This window comes from Aethalodelphis obliquidens, unplaced genomic scaffold (genome assembly GCF_003676395.1).
Source record: "Aethalodelphis obliquidens isolate GAN/ISIS:26980383/991018 unplaced genomic scaffold, ASM367639v1 scaffold66, whole genome shotgun sequence".
NCBI lineage: Eukaryota > Metazoa > Chordata > Mammalia > Artiodactyla > Delphinidae > Aethalodelphis > Aethalodelphis obliquidens.
In genome coordinates this window covers 3,873,418-3,896,495 of record NW_020838010.1, presented here as the reverse complement: position 1 = coordinate 3,896,495, position 23,078 = coordinate 3,873,418, and the positions used below count along the sequence as shown (strand labels likewise).

At 39.1% G+C, this 23,078-nt stretch overlaps 1 protein-coding gene across 9 annotated transcripts in view; it reads right to left on the bottom strand.

Annotated features, from left to right (window-relative positions):
• Window positions 1–23,078, bottom strand: part of PAK3 (p21 (RAC1) activated kinase 3) — a 122,228-nt gene that overhangs the window by 36,393 nt on the left and 62,757 nt on the right. For all 9 annotated transcript variants that reach the window (XM_027089475.1, XM_027089476.1, XM_027089477.1 and 6 more), the window contains 3 exons: window positions 21,502–21,633; window positions 19,866–20,031; window positions 11,248–11,311 (listed from right to left, as the gene is read on the bottom strand). In XM_027089475.1, coding sequence (XP_026945276.1) covers window positions 11,248–11,311; window positions 19,866–20,031; window positions 21,502–21,633 — 362 coding nt within the window. The remainder of the gene's footprint in view (window positions 1–11,247; window positions 11,312–19,865; window positions 20,032–21,501; window positions 21,634–23,078) is intronic.

Here is a 23,078-nt window from a genome sequence, read left to right as displayed (position 1 = left end):
TATTTAGGTCTTCTGCCCATTTTTGGATTGGGTTGTTTGTTTTTTTGTTATTGAGCTGCATGAGCTGCTTATAAATTTTGGAGATTAATCCTTTGTCAGTTGCTTCATTTGCAAATATTTTCTCCCATTCTGCGGGTTGTCTTTTGGTCTTGTTTATGGTTTCCTTTGCTGTGCAAAAGCTTTGAAGTTTCATTAGGTCCCATTTGTTTATTTTTGTTTTTATTTCCATTACTCTAGGAGGTGGGTCAAAAAGGGTCTTGCTGTGATTTATGTCATAGAGTGTTCTGCCTATGTTTTCCTCTAAGAGTTTGATAGTTTCTGGCCTTACATTTAGGTCTTTAATCCATTTTGAGCTTATTTTTGTGTATGGTGTTAGGGAGTGATCTAATCTCATACTTTTACATGTAGCTGTCCAGTTTTCCCAGCACCACTTATTGAAGAGGCTATCTTTTCTCCACTGTATATTTTTGAGCCCATGCTCTTAACCACCATTTCATGTTCTGTTATAGACCTTTAGCATTTTTACAGCAATGCTAAGTGCTAAGTGCAACCGTGGTACTTCCCAAAGCCCACGTTTGTATGTACTATGCTAAGCCACCTCCCTAAAATATTTCTCTTGCCTCTAATTTTCTATTCGCTTCGTCCATGTGCCCCCTTGTGAACCATTTAGTTTGTCCCTGGGCACGATAAGTCTGATTCCTTTGGCATAACCATACAAGATGGTTCTTCCGTTTTCTGAGTCAATTAAGATTGGTCACGTGGCCAAGAGTGAAGTGGACCCAGAATTAGTGCTTAGGACTGGACTTTATCTTCTGCCGAGTATTTAAGATACAATTACTCCTTATAGGCCCCTATGTAGAAACTGTCTCACTGTATTAATTCACTAGATATAAAAATATACAGATATATTTTTCAATGCTACCATACATTTACTTGTTTTGTTGAGACATATGTCCTTTAGGGCTCCGGAATGGTGAGGAACAGCGTTAGTACGGCTTGCAATAACTCTGCCAGAAAGGGAAAGATTCAGAGTGTTTTCTATAATTTGCCACTCAATTAAAAACTATCGGGCTTCCCTGGTGGCGCAGTGGTTGACGGTCTGCCTGCCGATGCAGGGGACACGGGTTCGTGCCCCGGTCCGGGAAGATCCCACATGCCGCGGAGCGGCTGGGCCCGTGAGCCATGGCCGCTGAGCCTGCGCGTCTGGAGCCTGTGCTCCGCAACGGGAGAGGCCACAACAGTGAGAGGTCCGTGTAACGCAAAAAACAAAACAAAACAAACAAACAAAAAAACCTATCACTAAATTAAAAACAATAAAATTGCCCAAAAAATCATGTTATCTAAGTCCCTTTCTAAGTACACAGAATGTAGCGAGGGCCAGGGGGTACAGTTTTTAATTACTAGGATTATAAATAGTAACGGAATTTTTTGTTCTTTAGCTAGGGCATGACCTTTCCCAGAGTATTCATGATCATCTAATTTTAAATAGAGCTGTAACAGATTATGGGTGTGGTGCCAGGGAGCTCAGTAGATTATAGTCCAGTGATAATGAGGCCACATTTACAGGCCTTAATCCCTGGAAAGGCCAGCTAACTCTCAACTACTCACTCCAACATTAAGTCTAAGCAGCTGTTTCCCTGTGTGTGCCACTGGTTTCAAGAGGGCCTAGACAGGAAAGGGGGGCGGGTGGCTTAATACAAGCTCGTTACTATGGCTGGAAAAAACAACTTGAAGTGCAAACTCTGCTAATGGTGGTTGACTGAGTGGCATCATCTTTCTTTACAAGGGATAGCACACAACACAGGGCATTTAAGAGCATTAAGTAGAACAAAGAGCATCTTCCATTGCTCCATAAACATTGTTCTTCACAAATGCTAATGTATTTCCAATCCCCTTCATCACAAAGCCTATTATGAAGCTCAGACCACATCTATTTAGTGCCTCATAGCTGTGTTCTACCTTGTATGGCCCAAAATAGATCTGATGAGGAAGCAAATACTTTTGGGGTGGGTGGTCTCACCCAAAGAATCGCTTCTGTAAGCACTCTAGACACCACTTCTGCTCTTGCCCACAGTTTCTTGAGCAAAGAAAAACAAGTCAGAGCACTTTATTCTCAGCACTTATCCCTGAGTTCTGTGCTGTACACTACTTTGTCAGATTTGCAAAACAAGCTGTTATTCATCAAGTCCTTTAAGAAACAAGTTTCAAAAATATTCATCTTCCATATGGGAACGTCATGTTAGAGTTAAGAAAAAGAGGGCTCCTCACTGAGTAGCAGAGATAAGTCTGAAAAATACCTAACATGATATATTTACTTTCTCAAGCATTGAAACTAAAATTAATTTAGAGGGATGGGGATTGGGGGCTTCCAAAAAATGTTTGTTTGCCATTACTGATGAGTTGGTCATATCATCATTCTACATAATGATACGATTGGCAAAGACCCAGATGTTAGATAAAAATTCCTTTGGTTGGATACATATCTTTATGCATAGGAGGAAAATGATTTCAAGAAATGCTCCCACTGTCAGCTGCCGACAAATTTAGCTGCTTGGCTGATCTAATCTATACGAAGAGATACTACATGCAACAAAAGATACTTTGGCGTAATACAAACATGGGCTATATCGACGAATGGATTCTTCAGGATAGCCTTTTGTTTCGACACATAATTTCTTGTTAGAATTCCTTTCTTAAACACTTTCCCCTTTGAAGATCGGTGTGGGGACAATTTTTATTATAGTACTAAAATCCAATTCCACTTTTAGGAATTTATCCTAATGATAAATCCGCATATGTATGAAGTGGCTTGTCAGGATCTTCACTGAAGCCTTGTTTATAGCAGCAAAATATTGGAAACAAACTAAATGTCTACCAATGGGGGCCTAATTAAATAAAGTATGGTACATCCAAACAACAAAACACTGTGCCTCTGTTAAAAAGAATGAGGTATGAACATGGAACCATCTCTAAGACATAGGCACATAATAGAAAAGGAGATATATAACGTTTTAACATTTGTGTTAAAAATACATGCATCGTGCACGCGCGCGTGCGCGCGCGCACACACACACACACACAAGGAGAAATGTACCACGTATACCCAAATACAAGGTAAGGGGCTCTCCCCCAATTTTTTCCTCAGGAGAAAAAGGGAATTGCCTTGTATTCAAGTCCTTATAAAATCGCTCATGTAATGTAGTAATTCTCCATATCCATTTATTTTTATCCATAAAGTACAGTTTAGGAGAGATACATTAGGTTGAAATAGTCTCAATCAATGCTAGTTTGGGACTCTCATAAAGAGTATCTGTCAGAATTGGAAAGAAATGATGTAAATAAATTATTTCTAAAGGTATGATCTCATAACTGCAGGTGTTAGATATCATAAACAAGCTTTTTAAAGGTCACTTTCAAATTAATGCACTGAAAAGGGCTCCCAGTAGCCAAAGATGGGACAGTTTGACCATCAAAAAAATAATAAATGAGATTAATTGAAACAAATTGAAAACATAAAAATCCCATGAGTTTATAAAGATATTTTTTTAAATAAAAGAGAATGCCTTCTTCTCCCACTTAAAAAAAATCAAAACACCTTTCATTGGACACTTTTGGAAGTAGCGTGGGTACCAACATCTTACACTGAAAACGGGCAATTTAAAAATTAAGCATTTATCTTGATTTCCCTGTATGAACTATATTTCAGGGTAATCAAAGACTCCCTAAAATACAAAAGTATTTTAACTGATAAGTGTAGAAGGAATGACAGAATTAGAAAATTGCCATTCTGTTAACCCCTCATGAAATAATTGATCTGGGCAATAATCATCAATAGATGAAATCATTAGATGAAAGGCTGATGACAACTTTGCAGGGGAGGGGACAATCACCCACTGAATCTTCTGATCAATCTACTCATCACTAAAATATGGGACAATTAGACACTGTACCTCCTGATACAATATAATATGACACTGTACCTCCTGATACAATATAATATGAAACATATAGCACCACCACCTATGAAGAAACCTTGCCAAAAATTGAACCTCAGCCTAATTAAGCTTCTAGATCTAACTGCCATTTATAGGAAATACAGGAAATATGGGAGCAAGATAAATGGCATCAAATGAAACTAATAGACAAATCCAGAAAGTGTATATTCTACAAGATGCTGATGAGTTTCTTCAGTAAGTCAGTGGTAGTGGTAAAAGAAGGCGGATGCTTTAGAGTACAGAGACTTAAGAGACACAACCAAATGTGATATGTGAATCTTTTTTGGATGCTGATTTGAACAAATCAACTATACAACCTGCATTTTTTTAGACAACTGGACAACTCTGATTATCGACTGGGTGTTAGAGGTTAAATTTTTATATATATGCGTTATATTTTATTTATTTATTTATTTACTTTTACATCTTTATTGGAGTATAATTGCTTTACAATGGTGTGTTAGTTTCTGCTTTATAACAAAGTGAATCAGTTATACATATACATATGTTCCCATATCTCTTCCCTCTTGCGTTATAACGGCATCGTGATTATATTAAAAACATTGATAAATGTTGAATTTGGGTCATAAGAATATGGGAGGTCCTATACTATTTTCTCTACTCTTGTGTAAGTCTGAACATTTGTAACAGAAACTTTAAAAAGTGATATAGTAGAAAGTTACGTTGTGAAGATTTAAATATACACCTACAGGACAGATTTGGAAAACAATCATCTGAATGCTGTATAAATGGGTAATTGTAACTAGGAATAAAATATCCAGGCACAGAATCATATGTAGGTTAAAAAATATTTTATCTCAAAGATCTTAGAGGGAAGTCAGACGATGTACTTAGCTAACTGCTGGGGGACTCAAAAAGGGGCTCTGGGATTACAAAAACAATACAGATGCAGAGGCAGATTTTGAATTATACCGCTCGTGAAACGTGAGAGTAGAAAAATCTCTCCTAATTTATACAATGTGTGGTTTTAAATATGTAAATAAGGGCGAATTAACAAGTTAAACATCACAAGTAGACATTCACCATTTATTCATATATCTGATAGTTTGTGTATTTAGGTGAGTTAAAACACAGTGCACCACCTAATATTTGAGCATACATGGTATGTGTGAGCACACTTGCACACATGTGTATGTGTGTGTGTTTGTAGGTCCGCGTATGTGCGCAGAGATTCTATGAAAATATTACATACGAAACTAGAAACAACATCTTTTTGGAAGTTTCCTTTGTGCAGCGTAACTGGGAGGCTGAGGGAAAAGGGTTGGAGGGACACTTACTTTTCACTGTCTACTCCTCTGTACCTTCTGAATGTTATACCATGTCCAAGTATTATCTACTTAAAAGAATTAAACTCAAAGAAACAAATAAAACACCCCACAGTATTGCTTGTATCTCTCAATTTGTTCCATAACACAGCCCCAACTGATCTTTCTAGCATTATTTCCTGTTAATTCCCCTGCCAAACTGTACCTTTGACTGTCTATAGAATTGGAATTCTTGATTTAATTCTTCTGGTCTTTTTGATACTCATTCATCCAATACTTGCTGAGTATTTACTCGTTGCACGCCCTAGGGATATCAAAATGAATGAAACCTACAGTCTGAAGTGAGTTTTCATTTGGTTTTCTTCAACGGAAACTTCCCATAATCCCAATTTGTTAAATCCCACACCTTCTCAAGTCACTATTCAAACGCACCCTCCTTGAAGAGTTCTTCATCATATCTCCTCCATGGCTATAAATGATCTGTCCCCATAGCTCTTTTTTTTTTTTTGTGCGGTACACGGGGCCTCTCACCGCTGCGGCTTCTCCCGTCGCGGAGCACAGGCTCCGGACGCGCAGGCTCAGCGGCCATGGCTCACGGGCCCAGCCGCTCCGCGGCATGTAGGATCTTCCCGGACCGGGGCACGAACCCGCGTCCCCTGCATTGGCAGACGGACTCGCAACCACTGCGCCACCAGAGAAGCCACCCCATAGCTCTTTATAATTACATTACATTACTTACTGTATTTTGCTCTATATAATAATAGTAACTGTGGGTGTGACTTTTACCCCTTAAAATAACTTATCGTTTATGGAGTCCTTTACTATGTGCCATGTACTGTGCAAAGCACTTTAAATACCTTCTCTCATTCCTTTCTCACAACCTTATGAGGTATGTGAATTCTGCTTACAATGACAGAAAACTGGTGCTTAAAGAAACTAAATAACTTGCCCACAGCCTTCTGATTTCAGAATCTGGACTCTGTCTTTCTCTTCAAATTTCCCAAAAATTCTCCCTTTATTCCATCATGGTTTTCAAAGTTTCAAGCAATTTTACATGTCTAGACAAGCTAAGATATAAGTGGTGTAGACATGCCTGTATGGATCAAAGCTGTAGGACTCAGGACATACACAGAAAAGATGAGTTAGGGCTGGGGTAGCCAGAGAGAGAGATTCATGGGGGAGATGACAGTGAAGATAGTGTGTGGATAAAGTATGGGGGAAAGGTACACGCATTTGGGAGTAGGGCGGACCTGCTTACTTCTCGATACAACTTTCCGTTTCTCCCCGTCAAATGTTCAGAACCTGGTTCTTAACTACTACTCTGCACTACACATAGTAGGCCCTCAACAAAATTTCGCTGAAGGAAACACGTTATTTGTTAAACTGGATCCAAACCATTTCCTCTGAGCTGCTTCCTCAAAAATATTTGTTTTATTATAATGTTGAAGAGAAAACAAATGGAAACCTCAAAGAGAAAAAGAGTCTGTTGTTCAGTGCATTCTCATTTAAGGAAAGACCTTAAAATGTATTCAAATATATTAATGAGAAATATGTTCGGACAGCTGCCAATGTTCGTGAATTCAGCCCTCTGTTGCGTAGCTACTGCTTACTCAGGAATTACACAGGTTTGCCAATGATAGCTGTTGACTGAAAATAAATATTTAATTTTGCTGTCTCACCCTACCTCATTTATTAAACAAGTTCTTTTATATAATTATCCTAAAGAGTGATGATTCTTTAAGTCTCCAGCAGATGTATTTCTGACAAACTCATATTGTCAAGTTAATGATATTTTGGGGGGTACCAGTCCCTTTTTCTTTCTTTCTGTTTTTTTTTTAAAACTTTACATACATCTGCTCAAAATATTTAGATTTGGTGGCCACGTACAGAACACTTTTCACAGCAAACCTGATGAAATAATGTCATTTTTAGCTTTCCACTCACAGCTATGGCCTCAAATGATTAGACATGCAATTCTGAATTTGATTTATGGAAAATGGAGCCCAATTCTCTGGCCCCAGGCCTGCATGCTGGGATGGCAGAAACCCATGCTGGAAAAATTTTGTTTTCCAAGTAGATGAGGGTGATTAATGGAGAGGTTCCTCTCCAATCCAGCTCCCAAGAGTAAGCTGCTGTGCTCCAGGGAGCTAAAAATGGAATACTGGGGCTGATTATTCCTAGCTCCAAATGATTACGGACATAGGTTTGAATGCCACCATCAATGAAAAGAAAAAAAAACTCTATAAATTGAGAGTAGAGACGAGTTTATCTAACTTGGTCAATAATTCATGGGAAAATCCATTGAGAGCAATTTAAATAAAAGAAAAATTAATTTAAGTGGGTTCTTTTCTGGTCTAGAAAGAAATAAAACAATATTTTGCTCATCCCTTTAAAAATTAAGAACAGAGAACAAAAATCTACCAAAAATAAAAAAAAATAATTCATTAATTAATGATAGAGTTACAGTAAATAAATAGATTTAAGTTACTAGCTTATATCTTAAAAAGCTACATAATTACATCTTGATTTTATGACCATTTTGGTTGGGTGGGTGTGTGAAAATGGGCAGAAGGTGAAGCCAACATGGATGAAAAAGACAGACATGCAGCACACCCAAATACCCAAAGGAGAACAAAATCAGATGTGGTGAGGCTGATCTAGTGATTATGAGAAACAGTTAAAGACACACTGCAAAAAACAGAGACAGAAAGAGCAAGATACACATGTATATACTCATGAAAAGACAGAGGACAGAGGAAAAGGAGAGCTAGAAAGACAAACATTTTCATTAGTTCAACAAATATTTATTGAGGCAAAAACAGATCCAGAGAGATGGGGGAAGCAGACAGGCGAAGCTCTGTAAATCCCTGAGCTTGGCCAAATGAACTCTGACTGTTGATCGAAACTGTACAAAATTGTTTTGGGGGGATCCACCAAGTACAACAGCACTATGCTAGACAGTAAAGGCGACAAAAGGATAAATCAAAAAGACTCCCCACCCTCTAAGGGTTTATTTAAAAGTTGAAGGGGGTCTATGAGTGAACTCTCTGCTGGTTTCATCATTCTTGAAAATGATGAACTTGCTGGAAATATAAAAGAGAACTTTCCGCAGCGGCAAGCAGGATTTCTCCTTTGATTTTTCATTGTAGATTATAAAGGCTTTACAAAGGTATGCAGAAATAGAGAACTTTCCTCTTGCACCTTCAGAGGTCAGAAGCATAAATAACAACCAGGAGGGGAAATCTCTTTGGTACGCCAAGTTGTTTGGCAGCCTAATCTTTGTTCCTGGAGGAATCAGTCTTGCTTCATTACCTAGTATCTGGGAGATATTTGAAACCATCTCTTACTTTTTTTTTCTTTTCTGAATTTAATGATATTTTTGGCTCAGTTGGGTCTAAGTGAGAATGAGCAATCAAAACTAAATTATAGCATTTTCCGCTCCCCAAAAGACAACTCCGAATATAAAAACACTTTATGAATAAATAAATAGCTCCCATTTAAACCTACAGCTAGGGCCGTGTTTGTCCATTAGACATATAATGTGAACCATATTTTATATTTGGGGGAAACTCTATTTTCAAAAGCTCAAAAGGTGAAATTAATTTTAATAATATATTTTATTTAACACAATGTATGTAAAATATTTCAGCATGTAACCAATATAACATTTATTAATATGATATTTTGCATTGTTTATTTCATAGTAACTTTTTGAAATCAGGTGCATGTTTTATACTTGTAGCTTACCTCAGTCTGGACTAGCCACATTTCAAGTGCTCAGTAACCACATGGCTACCATATTGGACAGGAAAGATCTGGAATGCTACTTCTCTATGGATTGTGTATCACTTCCTATTGTTAGCTCCATCAAAGGTCCAGCTAGATTAAACTAAAATCTAAAACGTAACTTTTGCCTTCCAAGTCACCTTAGTACAAAATACTGTGTTCTTTTAACCTGCCTTGTGGTGTTAACCTTTTGGACAAAAAGAAAGTGAGCTGAGGTTTGTACATGGACTTGAGAAGGCACGGTTTCCTGACTTAAGTAAAGCAACCAGTTCACTAGAACTTCTGGTTCACTAGAAGTTAAGGAGGAAAACTCCAGGTGAAATAATGGCTACAGAAGCCAGCCCTACCCTGCACTTGGGTGAATTGAGTAAGCATGTCACCCAAGGTACCCTATTTAGCCTCTTCAAGCATTCATCACTATAGATTGTAAGTTCCTTGAGGGCCCACACTATCATTAGTGAGCTCTGCTTCTCTCGCGTTTAACACAGTGCCTGGCATATAGTTGGTGTTCAATAAGTGTGTGCTGAACAAATGAATTAATTCAAATAAATACAGTCTCTCATTTGCACTAGACACATTTCAAGTGCTCCATAGCCACAATGTTAGTGGCTATCATATAGGACAGTGCAGATGTAGAACATCTCTATCATCACAGAATGTTCTAAGGGACAGCACTGTCCTAGAGCAATGGGCAGAAATACTATTTGACTTGTTAAGTTTTAGGGGTCCTCTAGAGACCACAAAACCTTTTTTTATGAGCACGGGAGAATACCAGTGACAGCAAGTGACAAAGAAAGAAGCAAGAGCACAAACAGGTATATATTTTGCCCTCCTAGAAAGTTTAAATGCAGCAAACTTACGGTTTCCACTGCAAGAAGACACGTGGCCATATATTTCTCCCTTAGTTTCTGCCTCCTTCTTAGGGTCTTCTCACCTTGATTCCCACCAGGCACAGTCCCCAAGAGTGTCCCTCTTACCCTCTAGCCAAAATGTCTAATGAATGTTTTCCCTTATTTCCCGAGATAAGTTGGCAATTTCAAAAGAAACTTTAGTAAAAAAGCTAGGGGGAAAACGAAATAAAATATAAAAAATCACAAAAACAGTCAAGCTTATATACAGTCTATACTTTTCTGAAGCTAAGAATCCCAGGAAAAGCAGTGAGGTGCTTGAAGAAATCCTACATTCCCTTCTCTGAAAACAGACTCCAGTGGCTGAGGGGCTAGCACAATTCTGCAGGCACATTAGCTGTATCCCTTTCTTCCCAGTCCCTTGTTTCAGTCAGGAGACCTCTGGGGTGCCTGACATACAGTTGTTGGTACACCTAAATATCTTGTCTCATTTCCCATTTAAGGACACCCCTTTAGAACGCTTCATTTCTCTTTAAACAAAACATTTCCCTGTTTCAAACCCTGTTGCCTACTCAGGCACTCCTGTTTAGTTTCACGTGAAGGCTTGAGAAACATGTCTAATTACAGCTGGCTTGTAGAACTGGTGACTCCCACCGTTAGCTCTGGTGAACGATCTAGCCCCCTGGTTTCCAGGTCTAGTTGATGGTCAGGATTATCTGAGGAACTGTCCCAAAGTTCAGATTCCTGGGCCCCGCTCCAGACTTCTGAATCAAATCTCTGGCAGTGGAGCCTGGGAATCTTTATTCCTACGAGCATACTAAGTGAAAATGATGCAGTCCATCCCATTTAGGGATTATTGATCTATTTCTTCCTTACTCAGATAGCCAACTCTGCCCACCTCCGGATCATTCAATCAGGACCTTCCTTACCATCACTCTGTCACTTTACAGTCTGAGAATGAAACAGGATCTTAAGCATAACATCCATACAGATGTAGAGGGGGACAGGGATAAAGGGGGTTTTCATACAAGCTTAGAGGTTTCTATAACTCTACTGCTTTTCTAGACGAATCGGTTTGAATCGTGTAACTCTATGGGATGAAAGCATCAGTAAATAATTCACTGTTAAGCTAACAATAGTGCAGATTCCAGCAGGATATGTTCCTAGGTTAATGAACAGTCTGACAGCCAGAAAGGCCAATATTAAGAATGCAAAACATGAATGTAACCTAGAAAATGAGAAGCATAATTTACCAGAAATTCAAGCTGTTATTGCACTTTAATATATGTCTCTGGTGCTCATCTTTTGATAGTTCACATAATAATCACTTACCCTTGACCTATTTTTTCAAATCTTGTGTATTTTTTCTTTGGGTCGCCAACACTCACAATGCTTCCTGAGGGGAGGGAGAGAAGAGAGAGAGAGAGAGAGAGAGAGAGAGATTTAAATTGATTGATTTTCCTCTATTTAATATTAAAATTTAAGATGCCAGAGTCAATGACAAATAAAATATTACAGCAATATTCTTATGTGATTTCTATAATTTATATGGATAATGATATATTTTATTAAAGTAACAAACAGTAATATATTAATTAAACTAGTAGTAATAACCCAGATGCTTATACTCAAAATTGATGATGTTTGGGAAACAAGAAGGATTGATCATAACCCAACATTTATAAAAAGTTCCCATAAAAGGATACTGTAGATTAGGAGATTAAAACATCTAAGGACTTGTACATAGTATTTAATAAAATCACTATCTTCTCTGAATTGGAGTAACATCGAGTGCTACAGTACATTCAGTTTTGCTGGAAAATTATCTCTTGAGCAATTAATATGCACCCAGTACTGCACTAAGGGCGATGGGGGATGGGGAATGGCTCTAATAGAGAATAAAGGTTAATCATAAAGTAATGAGACTTACTGTTTTAAAAAAACTTACATCCCTGTACACCTGAAACTAATATAATATTGTAAAACAACTATACCCTAATAAAAATTTGTATGATTATAAAATAAAATCCTAAAAAAACTCCATGCATCCCTGAACCTAGGCCCCTATTAGCACTCCAAACATTTTTAACAGCTTTACTGAGATATGATTTCCATACCATAAAGTTCACTCAAAGTGTACAATTCAGTGGCTTTTAGTAAATTTTTAGAGTTGTGCCAATTTACTCAATTTTACCATGATCTCATTTTAGAACATCTTTATCATCCTAAAAAGAAATCTTGTACCTGTTAGCAGTCACTCCTGATCCCCTCTTTGCTTACCAACCCATCCCTAGGCAACCACTCACCTACTTTCTGTTTCTATAGGTTGTTCCAAACATTGTGGAGTAAGTTTACAAGTCACACAAGAAAACCATTCATTTATCATGTTTGGCTCTGGGAAAAAATATTGGTTTTTGCAATTTCAAAATTTCCAGTCCACTACTCAGAGGATCAATACTTGCCACCACTCAGAATAAATCTAAAGGAAGTGACATTGACTCTCCAATGCAATGCTCAAATAGGTACAGAAAAATTCCGTGCCACGGCAGCATCGTGGGCATAAGTTCTCAAGTGGACTACTTGGAAGGGAATCATTTATTTGGATCCTTCTGGCCCTCCCTTCTTTCCTTATGGAAGCAAAAATCAGTATCATTACCTTTAAGTTATATCTTACTAACATGGCCCCTATTCAAAGAAGTGTAGAGTCAGTTAGTATAACAAGATTTATACACATGAACTAATTAAGAGAAGGTCTGTGGAGTCTATCTCCTAATTGTCACTCTTATCCATTCCCTCCTCTTCATACCCATGGCCACTGCCATTGTTCAGGTCCTCAACATCTCTTGTTCAAACAATTGTGCTGGTCGTTACCTACCTCTAAACTCTGCCTTCTCTAATTCCTTGTCCACAATGCCTTTGGAATAGGGTAACCATGTAACTCATAAACGAAGACTGTCTTGGATAAACTGAGATGTGAGGTCAGCCTACTTCAGAGTGATTTCACTCCATTATCCATAAATCGTCAAAAGTTCCCCCTACTACAGGATCAATTTCAAATTTCTTAGTCTGGCATAGAAGGCCCTTTACCATCCAGCAGCATCTAGCTCCTACCTAACCAGTCTAACCTCATATTATTCCTTTCCTCTCCGTCCCTCCGACTTTATATCCTAGCAACACCATCACTATCCAAGGCTTTGGTCTTTGGACATGCTCCCCCTTTCCCTTTCTTATCAAACCCATGAATTCCTATTTATTATTTAAGTGTAATATCAATATTCTTCTCTGATCATTCTAATGAGACTTACATGCTTCTTTTTGAGGGCAGGAAGCTTGTCTTTTCATCCCTGTAACTTCAGTGCCCAGAACAGTGGCTGCCACTGAATTTGCTGACTAAATGAATGTGAACAAGCAAATATGTATTCAAGAGCTAAACTGTGTGCTACAGACGATACTTTGTGCTAATTTAGACATGATCTATTTTCTGGGCTAGTGAACAACTTCATTCAGACCTACCAGTAGACAGTATACCTGGAAAAAAAAATGTTTCATTCATGGGTTGTTCATCCATGGTTGTTAGGTTTGTTGTTGTTTGTTTTTCGTAAGAGAAGTCCATGTTTCAGTTAGGTTAAATAAGAGTCATGATATGTGAGTCGTTGTAATTCTTTTCCTCTTGTATTCCCAATCTCAGTCAATGGTACAACTATCTGTCTACTCAGTAGCCCGAGTCAGAGATCTGGGAGTCACCCTGACTTATCCCTTACCTTCACTCCCCATGTGCGTAGTTGTCCACTGAGTCCTGGGCCTATATCTGTTTACCTCCTAGATACTTTTTGAATCTGTCGTCTCCTCATTACTACTGTTCTAGTTAGGCCCTCACCATTTTTTGTTTGGGCTATTCCGACAGCCTCCTAGCTGGATTCAGAATTTCCAGCCTCTGCCCACTCGAGTCCAGGCTCCACACCTATGTCAGGATGCTCTAAGTGCGGACCTGATCACGTGATTCTCTGGTTCAGGGGTCCTGGATGCTTCCTCAACACCTACAGGGTAAAGCTCAAACTCCTTGGCATGGAATGCAAGGTTCTTTGTATCTGGCTCTTGCTTCATACTCCATCTCATCTTCCCCACTTCCCCACTAGAACCTTATGCTCTCACCATAACAAACGAATTGTAGCTCATGATCAGATCCTGCTTAGCGACTTGGCTCCCTCTCTTAAAACTCCAGTCCCCATATCCACCACCAATTCTACTGATATATTCAAGTGGCACTGAATAAGTTAATGTTCCCAACCATATACTTTTATACTTTCTTTACATGCTATTCTCTGCCTGTAATGTCCTTCTTAAGTTTTCTTCCTGGCAAGTCCTTATTCACACTTCAACTCAGCTTCAGTTATGCCTCCTCTAGGAAGGCTTCCCTGATGTTTTTGGAATAAAATTAATAATTTCCCTTCTCTGTACTGCCATTGTACCTTCTCTCTCTCTCTCTCTCTTTCTGCCTCCTCTTTTGCATTTTTTCTTGTTTTTGCTCTTGCTCTCCTTCTCTGTACTTAATATACCATCCATCTATATCTATGTATTTGACATCCCCTTATAGACTGTGTCATAAGGACAGGGGCCATGTCTTATTCATCTCTGCATCCTCAGTGCTTCCCCATATAATGCTGTATGTGAAATACATTGGTTACTCAATAAATGTCTATTGAATTAAACTCAAATAAAATTAGGAATTACATTTAGTAAATGCCCCGTATTTTAAGGCAGGGGTTAGAGAATGTATTTTACTTGAGCTATCTCTATAGAATACCACCAATGTAATTCTGAGTTGCTATTTCATTTTTCAGATTGTCTCACAGATTTCTACATCACTGAGAACTACCTTCCTTCAAGCCAGCTGTGAACGGGTAAGGACCTGGAACTTAAAAAATTTTTAAATGAAATGACGATTTTAAAGTCACTTGAAACCACAGTTCTATTAAGCAGTTTAAAGTCTTCTAAGAAAGTTATACTATTAAGTTGCTGAGCAAACTCTTTTCCATAGACTGAACAAAAGCAAATAAGCTTCACCCCAAGCCACTTTCTGAATTATGACCAATTCCAATTGGCAGGCTTTAGTTAATGAGGTTTTTATTTTATTTTATTTTTATACAGCAGGTTCTTATTAGTCATCTATTTTATACATATTAGTGTATATATGTCAATCCCAATCTCCCAATTCATCCAACCTCCCACCTCCCACGCCTTGCTTTCCCCCCTTGGTGTCCATACATCTGTTCTCTACATCCGTGTCTCTATTAATGAGGCTTTATGGCAGTAAATTATTCAACTTTTATTTCCATGGTATGCAGGATAAAAACAACAACAACAACAACAACTGGGAATAAATCCTTTCATGAGGATTACCAAAAGACAACCATTTTGATGCGCTTCTGCTTCTGAATTTAACTGCTATTCTAATAAAATGGCGTCCTCATGCCCATTACCGGTCACAGGAGAGTGTGTGCTGCCATCTACTGATGCTGAGCAAGTGAACAGCAGGCCTTGTGTACAATTCCGAATTACAAAACAAGCTTTTACAGTGACCTCTTTCATCAGAGCCATTCTAATTTGTGTTCCTAAATTATACTAAAGAAAGGAGAAAACCTTGGTACACAATAGGGATAAAGAGACAAAATTCAGCAACTCAACATCAAAAGGAAAAACTGATGGCAATACCAGAACAACTTCCAACCAGAGCAATTTCCTAAATGAGAAACAAACCATTCACTTTAAAGTACAAGGATTTACGAAATCACTAAATACTAGTATTTGAAAATAGGCTTCATGATGTGGTTTCAGTGACAGAAAAGCCCATCAGTGTGTTCGCCTACATATCAAGGAAACTAAGTTGAACTCCAAGCATTAAAAGACTGTCTGTTTGGCATAATGAAGGTTTTGATTTCTGAGAAAAAGCAAAAGAACTCTCTAAACTAATATTAGTTCTATCTGAGGGGGGATTCGGAGAAAGAGTTTTGAGTGGGGAATGCTGGGGGAGGGGAGGGACTAGAGGAGGAGGTGATTGCACAATTCTGCTGACAGTCAGCACCTTTTGAAAAATTTCAGTAAAATGTAGGGGTTTCTTTATTTTCCAGCAGATTCAGACCAGACCACAATGAACAAGGCAGACCCAGGCTATCTGTCTGTGTAAAACTGAAAGATGATCTGTTCATTTCAGCCATTAATGATCCCATGGTCTGGCTCCCACAATCAGTATCTGTGTGGAAGAAGAATAGCCTGACAGCTCTGTGGTCTGGGCTGCCCACGTCATAGTAATCAGATCCCTGAGACTGAAGGTGAGGCCGCCCTCCCCTCCTCCCCACGCTTATGGTGGGGTCCACCCTGGTATGGGCCGTAGGCCATTTTCCTACCTCCCTGTCTCCCTTTTCCCTCTCCTTTGCCTCTTAGTACAGGCTCCTTTACTCCTTCCCCAAGCCCCTCCTCCTCAGTGATTTCTGTACAGGGCCCATACATCTGGGATTATTGCTGGTTTCAAACATTCTGTCCCCCTGAAGATCCTAGGCCCCAATTTTTTTTTTTTTTGGCGGTACGCGGGCCTCTCACTGTTGTGGCCTCTCCCGTTGTGGAGCACAGGCTCCGGACGCGCAGGCTCAGCGGCCATGGCTCACGGGCCCAGCTGCTCCGCGGCATATGGGACCCTCCCAGACCGGGGCACGAACCCGTGTCCCCTGCATCGGCAGGCGGACTCTCAACCACTGTGCCACCAGGGAAGCCCCCCAATTTTTTATAGTGAAAAATACGGTTGCTCTCATGGTGGAAAACACAGCATAATAATTCTAAGCAACTATTTATTGTGCTGGGTGGCTTACATACTTTGCCTCGTTTGGTCCTCACAAAATCCCCATTATACCAGTACAGTCGTCTCCATTTTTCAGATGAAGACACTAAATTTTAGAGGAGTTCAGTGACTTGTCTAAGGACACACAGCTGGTCTGGGTCTATGACTCACTCAGACTCAGTTATGATTCACTTCAAAGTCTGTCCTATTGTATTATCTTAATAAGGCTTTATATTCATGTAATAAAATAGTAACTACCATTTATTGAGCACCTATTGTGTACCAAGTACTGTTGCTGGAGGTTTTTACATACATTATTCTCATTGAATTATCATAATGCTATAAGGTTGGTACCATTATTATCCCCATTTTTCTTAATGAGGAAAAAGAGGTCCAGAAAAGTTACAATAACTTGCCTAAAGTGACACAGCTGGGAGCAACGGGCTTGCGATTTGAATCTGGGCCTTTCTGACGCCAATACCTGTCCTCTTAGCCATAGGTTGGGCTACGTAAAATCCATCCTGTAGACAGAGTCCTAAAATGTAGTTACGATTCTCATCCCCATTTGGCCAATAAGAAATGAAGGTTCAGAGGGGTTCAATAACTAGCTTAAGGTTATATAAGCGAGTAAGTGGCAGAGACAGGGCCCAGGGAGGGTGATGGTGAAGCAGAAGCAGGAAAGACTGACTTTGCAGACTTTGCAGTAAAGCTCAGCCTGGATTTGCTTCGTGAAAAACACTCCTCCATTTCTTGGCAGGTGTGCCCTGCCGACATCTGTGAGCACAAGGTAGGGTTGAGAGTTGCAGGTGGCCCACAGGCTGGAGGGAAAAAGATTCTCTCTAGGCCCAAGCATTCTCCAATAGAGAAAACAACTGACTTAATTCTTAATTAAAAATGTAATCAATCAAACATGGCTTTTTCCTCTTCATCATGTTGCTCAGTGTAGGGCAGAATAAACAACAAATTATAAAAACCACAGCTCCAGAACCCTTACAGTTGGCAAGCAAAACAAGATCTTGCCCCCGCCTCAAAATAATGCCTGTTTCTCTGTCAGTGAACTTAAGAAAGCTATACATGTATTTTCATTATAATAAATCTACTGAGACTTGAACCAGTTATCAAATAATCAATTTTACTAAAGCGAGGCTGCTAGATTTTTAAAATCTGATATATTCTCACAGGTCGTGTAAAGTAAAGGAAAAAAACTGAGGCAATTGTCTGAATACTTGAACTGAAATTATCCAGGCAATTCTTTCCTTTATTCCTTCCGTTTTACACAAATAGACAGCTGGCAAATGCAGAAGCAAAGTGGGTAATGGAAATAGTATAAGCTTTGAAGGCAAACAGATATGAATTCCAACTCTGGCTCTGCCACTCATTAGTTTGGTGATCTGGTCACTCCAGCTTTTTGAGGCTTACTTTCACTGATCTATAAAATGAGGCTATGAAAATCTACCACAAGGGATTACTGTGAAAATTAAACTTGATAATGTATGTGAAGTGGTCAGCAGAGAAGGCACTTAATAAATGGGAATCATTGCTGTTGTTATTAAGGAAATAGTTGGTATTAGCACTAGAGGCATGTTTGATCGTGTACAGTAAAGTCGGTTGGCTCAATTGGTCCCTCAATTCCAGTTCTGAGCGCTGACAACGGCAACCCAAACCTTTGCCTTTCCAAATACCTCTGTGTCAGACTGTCTCAACATCAGCACTGTTGACATTTGGGGCTGAATAATTCTTTGTCGCAGAGGGAAAGGAAGGAGGCTACCCTTTGCATTATAGAGTGTTTATAAGCATCCTTAGCCTCCATCCACTAGATGCCAGTGGCATTCCCTGTGCTGTGACAATAAACATGTCTCCAGATACTGCCAAATGTCCCCTGGAGGGCAAAATGGCCCTACGACCACCTCTGCAGAGTCCTCCTGTGGCCTATAGCCTGCACTGCTCTCTTCCTTTCCTGAGTTCTTTTAGACAGTTGCATGAAACAAGATGGCCTCCTATTCTCTCACTGTATCACACTATTAAATCTTATCTTCCAAATAAAATTGTAAGTTTCTTAATATCAGGAAATTGTTTTTCTATGGTTTCCTCCAAAGACTCTGGCATAGAACACGTAAGTAGGAACCCAGTAAAGATGCATTTGTCTGCTCATTTTTTCACCCATTCAATCAACAAGCATCCGTTAAGTGCCTCTCTGTACCAGGCACTTTATTAGAACTGGATGTACGGGAAAAGAAGGCACAATCTCTGTCTTTAAAGAGCTCCCAGTCTAGTGAAGGAGACAGACAAGTACAGTGTGATATTTGCTGCAATAAAGGCAGTGAAAAGAAGGTCCATTGACTCAGACTGAGAGAGACAAGGAGGGCTTTCCTGAGGAGGTGTCTTTTGAGCTGAGGTTTGAAGGATGAGTAGGAGTTAGTCAGATTGGAGGCACGAACTGTAGATAACTAGTGATTTGTTAGATGCTTTTGTAGTATGAGTTTAATGAATGTGTTTCACAGAACTTTGACTCTTTTCAACAGAGGATTTTTTTTTAAATCTCTTTGACTCAGAAAGCTAAATGGAAGAGGAGTGTTTTGTAAAATGGAGCGAGTGTGTATGCACAAGCCTGGGTACACTAATGACACTGCAGGAAGGAGGCTGTGAGCATTTGCTGGCCCTGCCTCCCTGTCCACGTAGCAATGTTCCTAAATTAAGAGAAAAGGCAATTTTATCGTGGCCACCCACTTTGATTGACTGTGTTGGGTTTTGAGGTTGAACTATCCATCATGATCGATCAGGTGGGGGCCCCTGGGGTATGATCATAAGATCTTTTTCGTCAGACTGATCCCCTTTGGGGGTATGATCTTAAAATAAAACTTACTACTTAATTCATTTAGTGAAGTTTTCACCTTGATTGATATTTTTCAAGTGAAAATGCTTGGTTTTTGTGCAATTAGGAGTATGAGGGAGGGGGTGATCTGGAATACACAGTGAGTCTCAAACTTTTCATCTTGTGATGTCAGGGAGCCTGGAGTTCATGCAAGCAGGTTCAAATTTTTAAAGGTTCAATCCCCACTGTAGGTGGAGAAACCCTCTCATGAAGAAACTAACGATGGCAAAACAAAAAACAACTCACTTAGCTTCTCTAGGATCTCCTCATCTGTCATCTTGGATTTTTTCCTCTGCCGGTCTGTGTTTCTATACAAAGTACTGGAATTGGCGTTCTCAGCAGAAGGTGGTGTGACCTCTTTATTTGGTGCTGCTGGTGAAGCAATGGATTCAACCACGGAACGAGTGTAGATCTTAAAGACAAAAAATCTGGTTACAGATTAAAGACCAAAATAATGCTACAATTGATGAACCTACATTGACACATCAGGATCACTCAAAGTCCATAGTTTACATATGGTTCACTCTTTTTTTTTTTACACATACACACAATGATTTATTATCATGTACTTTCATAATTATTAGATGTATCCTTTACAATAACGACTTCAGAAGTATCCATTTTTGTAGATCATTAATAAATTCAATGTTCCTTGAATCCAAAATCACTAATTGGGTATGGGTAATACAGATACTAGTGAAAATTCTATAACTAAAGAGTTGTAAGACCTTAGACAATTAAATCACTTTCCTAAAGGTTTTTTTTTTTTTTTTTTTTTTGCAGTACGCGGGCCTCTCACTGCTGTGGCCTCTCCCGTTGCGGAGCACAGGCTCTGGATGTGCAGGCTCAGGGGCCATGGCTCACGGGCCTAGCCGCTCCGCAGCATGTGGGATCTTCCCGGACCGAGGCACGAACCCGTGTCCCCTGCATCGGCAGGCGGACTCTCAACCACTGCGCCACCAGGGAAGCCCCTTCCTAAAGTTTTAGGGTCTGACTATGCCTGATATCTCTCTTCTAATTCTCAAAATTTATGTTTGGCCTTCCCCTCTGAGTCTTTCTTTTCAGAAATGCCTTTTCTGTCTCCCATTATCCTTTATATGGGATGGCAGCCTCCAGGGCCATCAATTTCTGTAGAGATGCTTACCAAACTGTATTTACCTACAAAAGTCAAGTAGGAGGAACTAGAGGAACATACTATAATGAAGGTAGAGTTGGGCTGTTGTATTTTTGGCCACACAGAGACCAATAGGATTATGATATTCAAGTACCCTATTTTTCATCACTTTCAATCCATCAATCACATGGTTCACTCTTAATGCACATTCTATGGGCTTGGATGAATGTATAATGACATGCATCCATCATTATGGTATCACACAGAGTATTTTCTCTGCTCTAAAAATCTTCTGTGCTCCACCTATTCATTCCTCCCTCCACCCCGCCCCTCAACCTTTAATGAGTTTTTAAAGACAAATGATTTCTATCAAAAAAGATCTTTAAGTTGCTTCAAGTATACTGCCCTTGAAAGCTCTCAGGGGCTAGTCTTTTGAGGTCCCCAAACATGCTGTGCTAATTGTGGTCTTGGTGCCTCTGCGTATGCAATTCTTCCTACCAGATTCCCATGGCTTTTGTTCTCTTTCTTAACTTCTGCAGCAGTTTTAAAATTTAGCACTTATTTGTATATTGCTTGGTATTATTCTCTAATTGTCATGTGCTAATCTGCATCCTCAAACAGCAACCCCAGTGAAATTTTTATCTTATACTCTAGTTCCGGGAACATAGATGCTCAACAGATACTAGGTGATTAACTAGATTCTGACTCTAGGACTATGCCAAAGGACGTCTGTTGAATCATTTGGAAACACGGTCACTTGGGACTTACTGATTTTGTATGCTCTGGTCTTGGTGCAATGACTGGTGGCGGCTCATTGTCGTCTTCTTCTTCTTCCTCTTCTTCATCTTCTTCTTCAGACACAGGGGGAGCCAAAGGAGGCTCTGATGCTGTTTTTGTACTCTTACGGTAAAAACAAAGTTTAAAGACCAGATCTTAACTCCTCATTGTTTTTCTTCAGAAGTGAGAAAAGGGAGATAAAATATCTAAGCACGTAGGGATAGGAAGGAAGTTCATCTTTTACAAATGCGCAGAACCATCTACAATTTGGTGGCCAGAACCTGCCCGCATTCAGAGATAAATTCAGGTCAGGATTTAAGCACCATGAAATTTTAAAACTTCCTTTTATTTTCCACTGAGCTCAAAAACAGTGAGCTATTCATTGAACACTTTCAAGTTCAGTGTTTTTGAAATCAATGAATATATTTTAAAAATCAAATTAATTGCTATTAACGCCTTGAATTGGTACCGGGCAGATTGTCAATGTGTTGATTGACAGTTTGTCAACCAGCAAATGGCTATTTTGTGCCTAAAGATCAGAGCATGCGTATGGCATAAATACAGCTCTGCAAATATTCACGAAGTACAAGCGAGCCCATAAATGTTTCTTTCCTGTTCAGCCTCCTGGAAGGAAGCACTCAGAGAATAACAGACGTGAAGATTTAAGGAATCCTCATCTACATAAATAATTGTCAATCTCAACCAACAGGTAAATGATGATTTGCAATGAGAAAAATTTCAATAACACCAAAAATAATGACAGCAACCACAGTATCTAGGGTTGGTTCTTGATCATTCACATTAATGCAGGGGTAGAATGGTACCAAAGGTGGATTTTGAAATAACTATGGCCATGGTACTCAAAGTGTGGTCCCCAGACCAGCATCATTAGCATTATCAAGGAATTTGTTAGAAATGCAAATTCTTGGACTCTATCCAGACCTATGAATCAAATTCTGGGGGTGGGACCCAGCAATCTGTGCTATAACAAGCCTTCCAGATGATCCTGATGCTTGCTTAAGTTTAAAAATCACTGAACTATGATATAGGTCTTTGTTGTTCAGTATGATGGCTATTCAACACTTAAAATGTGGCTAGTCTGAGTTGAGATGTAAGGTGTAAGTGAAAAATACATACCAGGTACTGAATACATAATAAGAAAAAAATATAAAATATTTCCTTATTGCTTTTTATATGGAGTGTATGTTGAAATAAAAATATTTTAATATGTTGGGTTAAATAAAATATATTATTAAAATTAACTTCACCTATTTCTTTTTACTTTTAAAAATGAAAGTCAGAAAATTTAAAATTACACATATGGCTTTTATTACATTTCTGTTGGACAGCACTATTATAGATGGTTTTTGAGTTTTTGTTGTGTGTGTGCATGTGTGTGTGTACTTGTTTATTTTTTGTTTATGCCTTTGAGTACACTGGCTCAGGCTAAGCCTAAAAAGAATTTTCTTTCTTTCTTTCTTTCTTTCTTTCTTTCTTTCTTTCTTTTCTTTCTTTCTTTCTTTCTTTCTTTCTTTCTTTCTTTCTTTCTTTCTTTCTTTCTTTCTTTC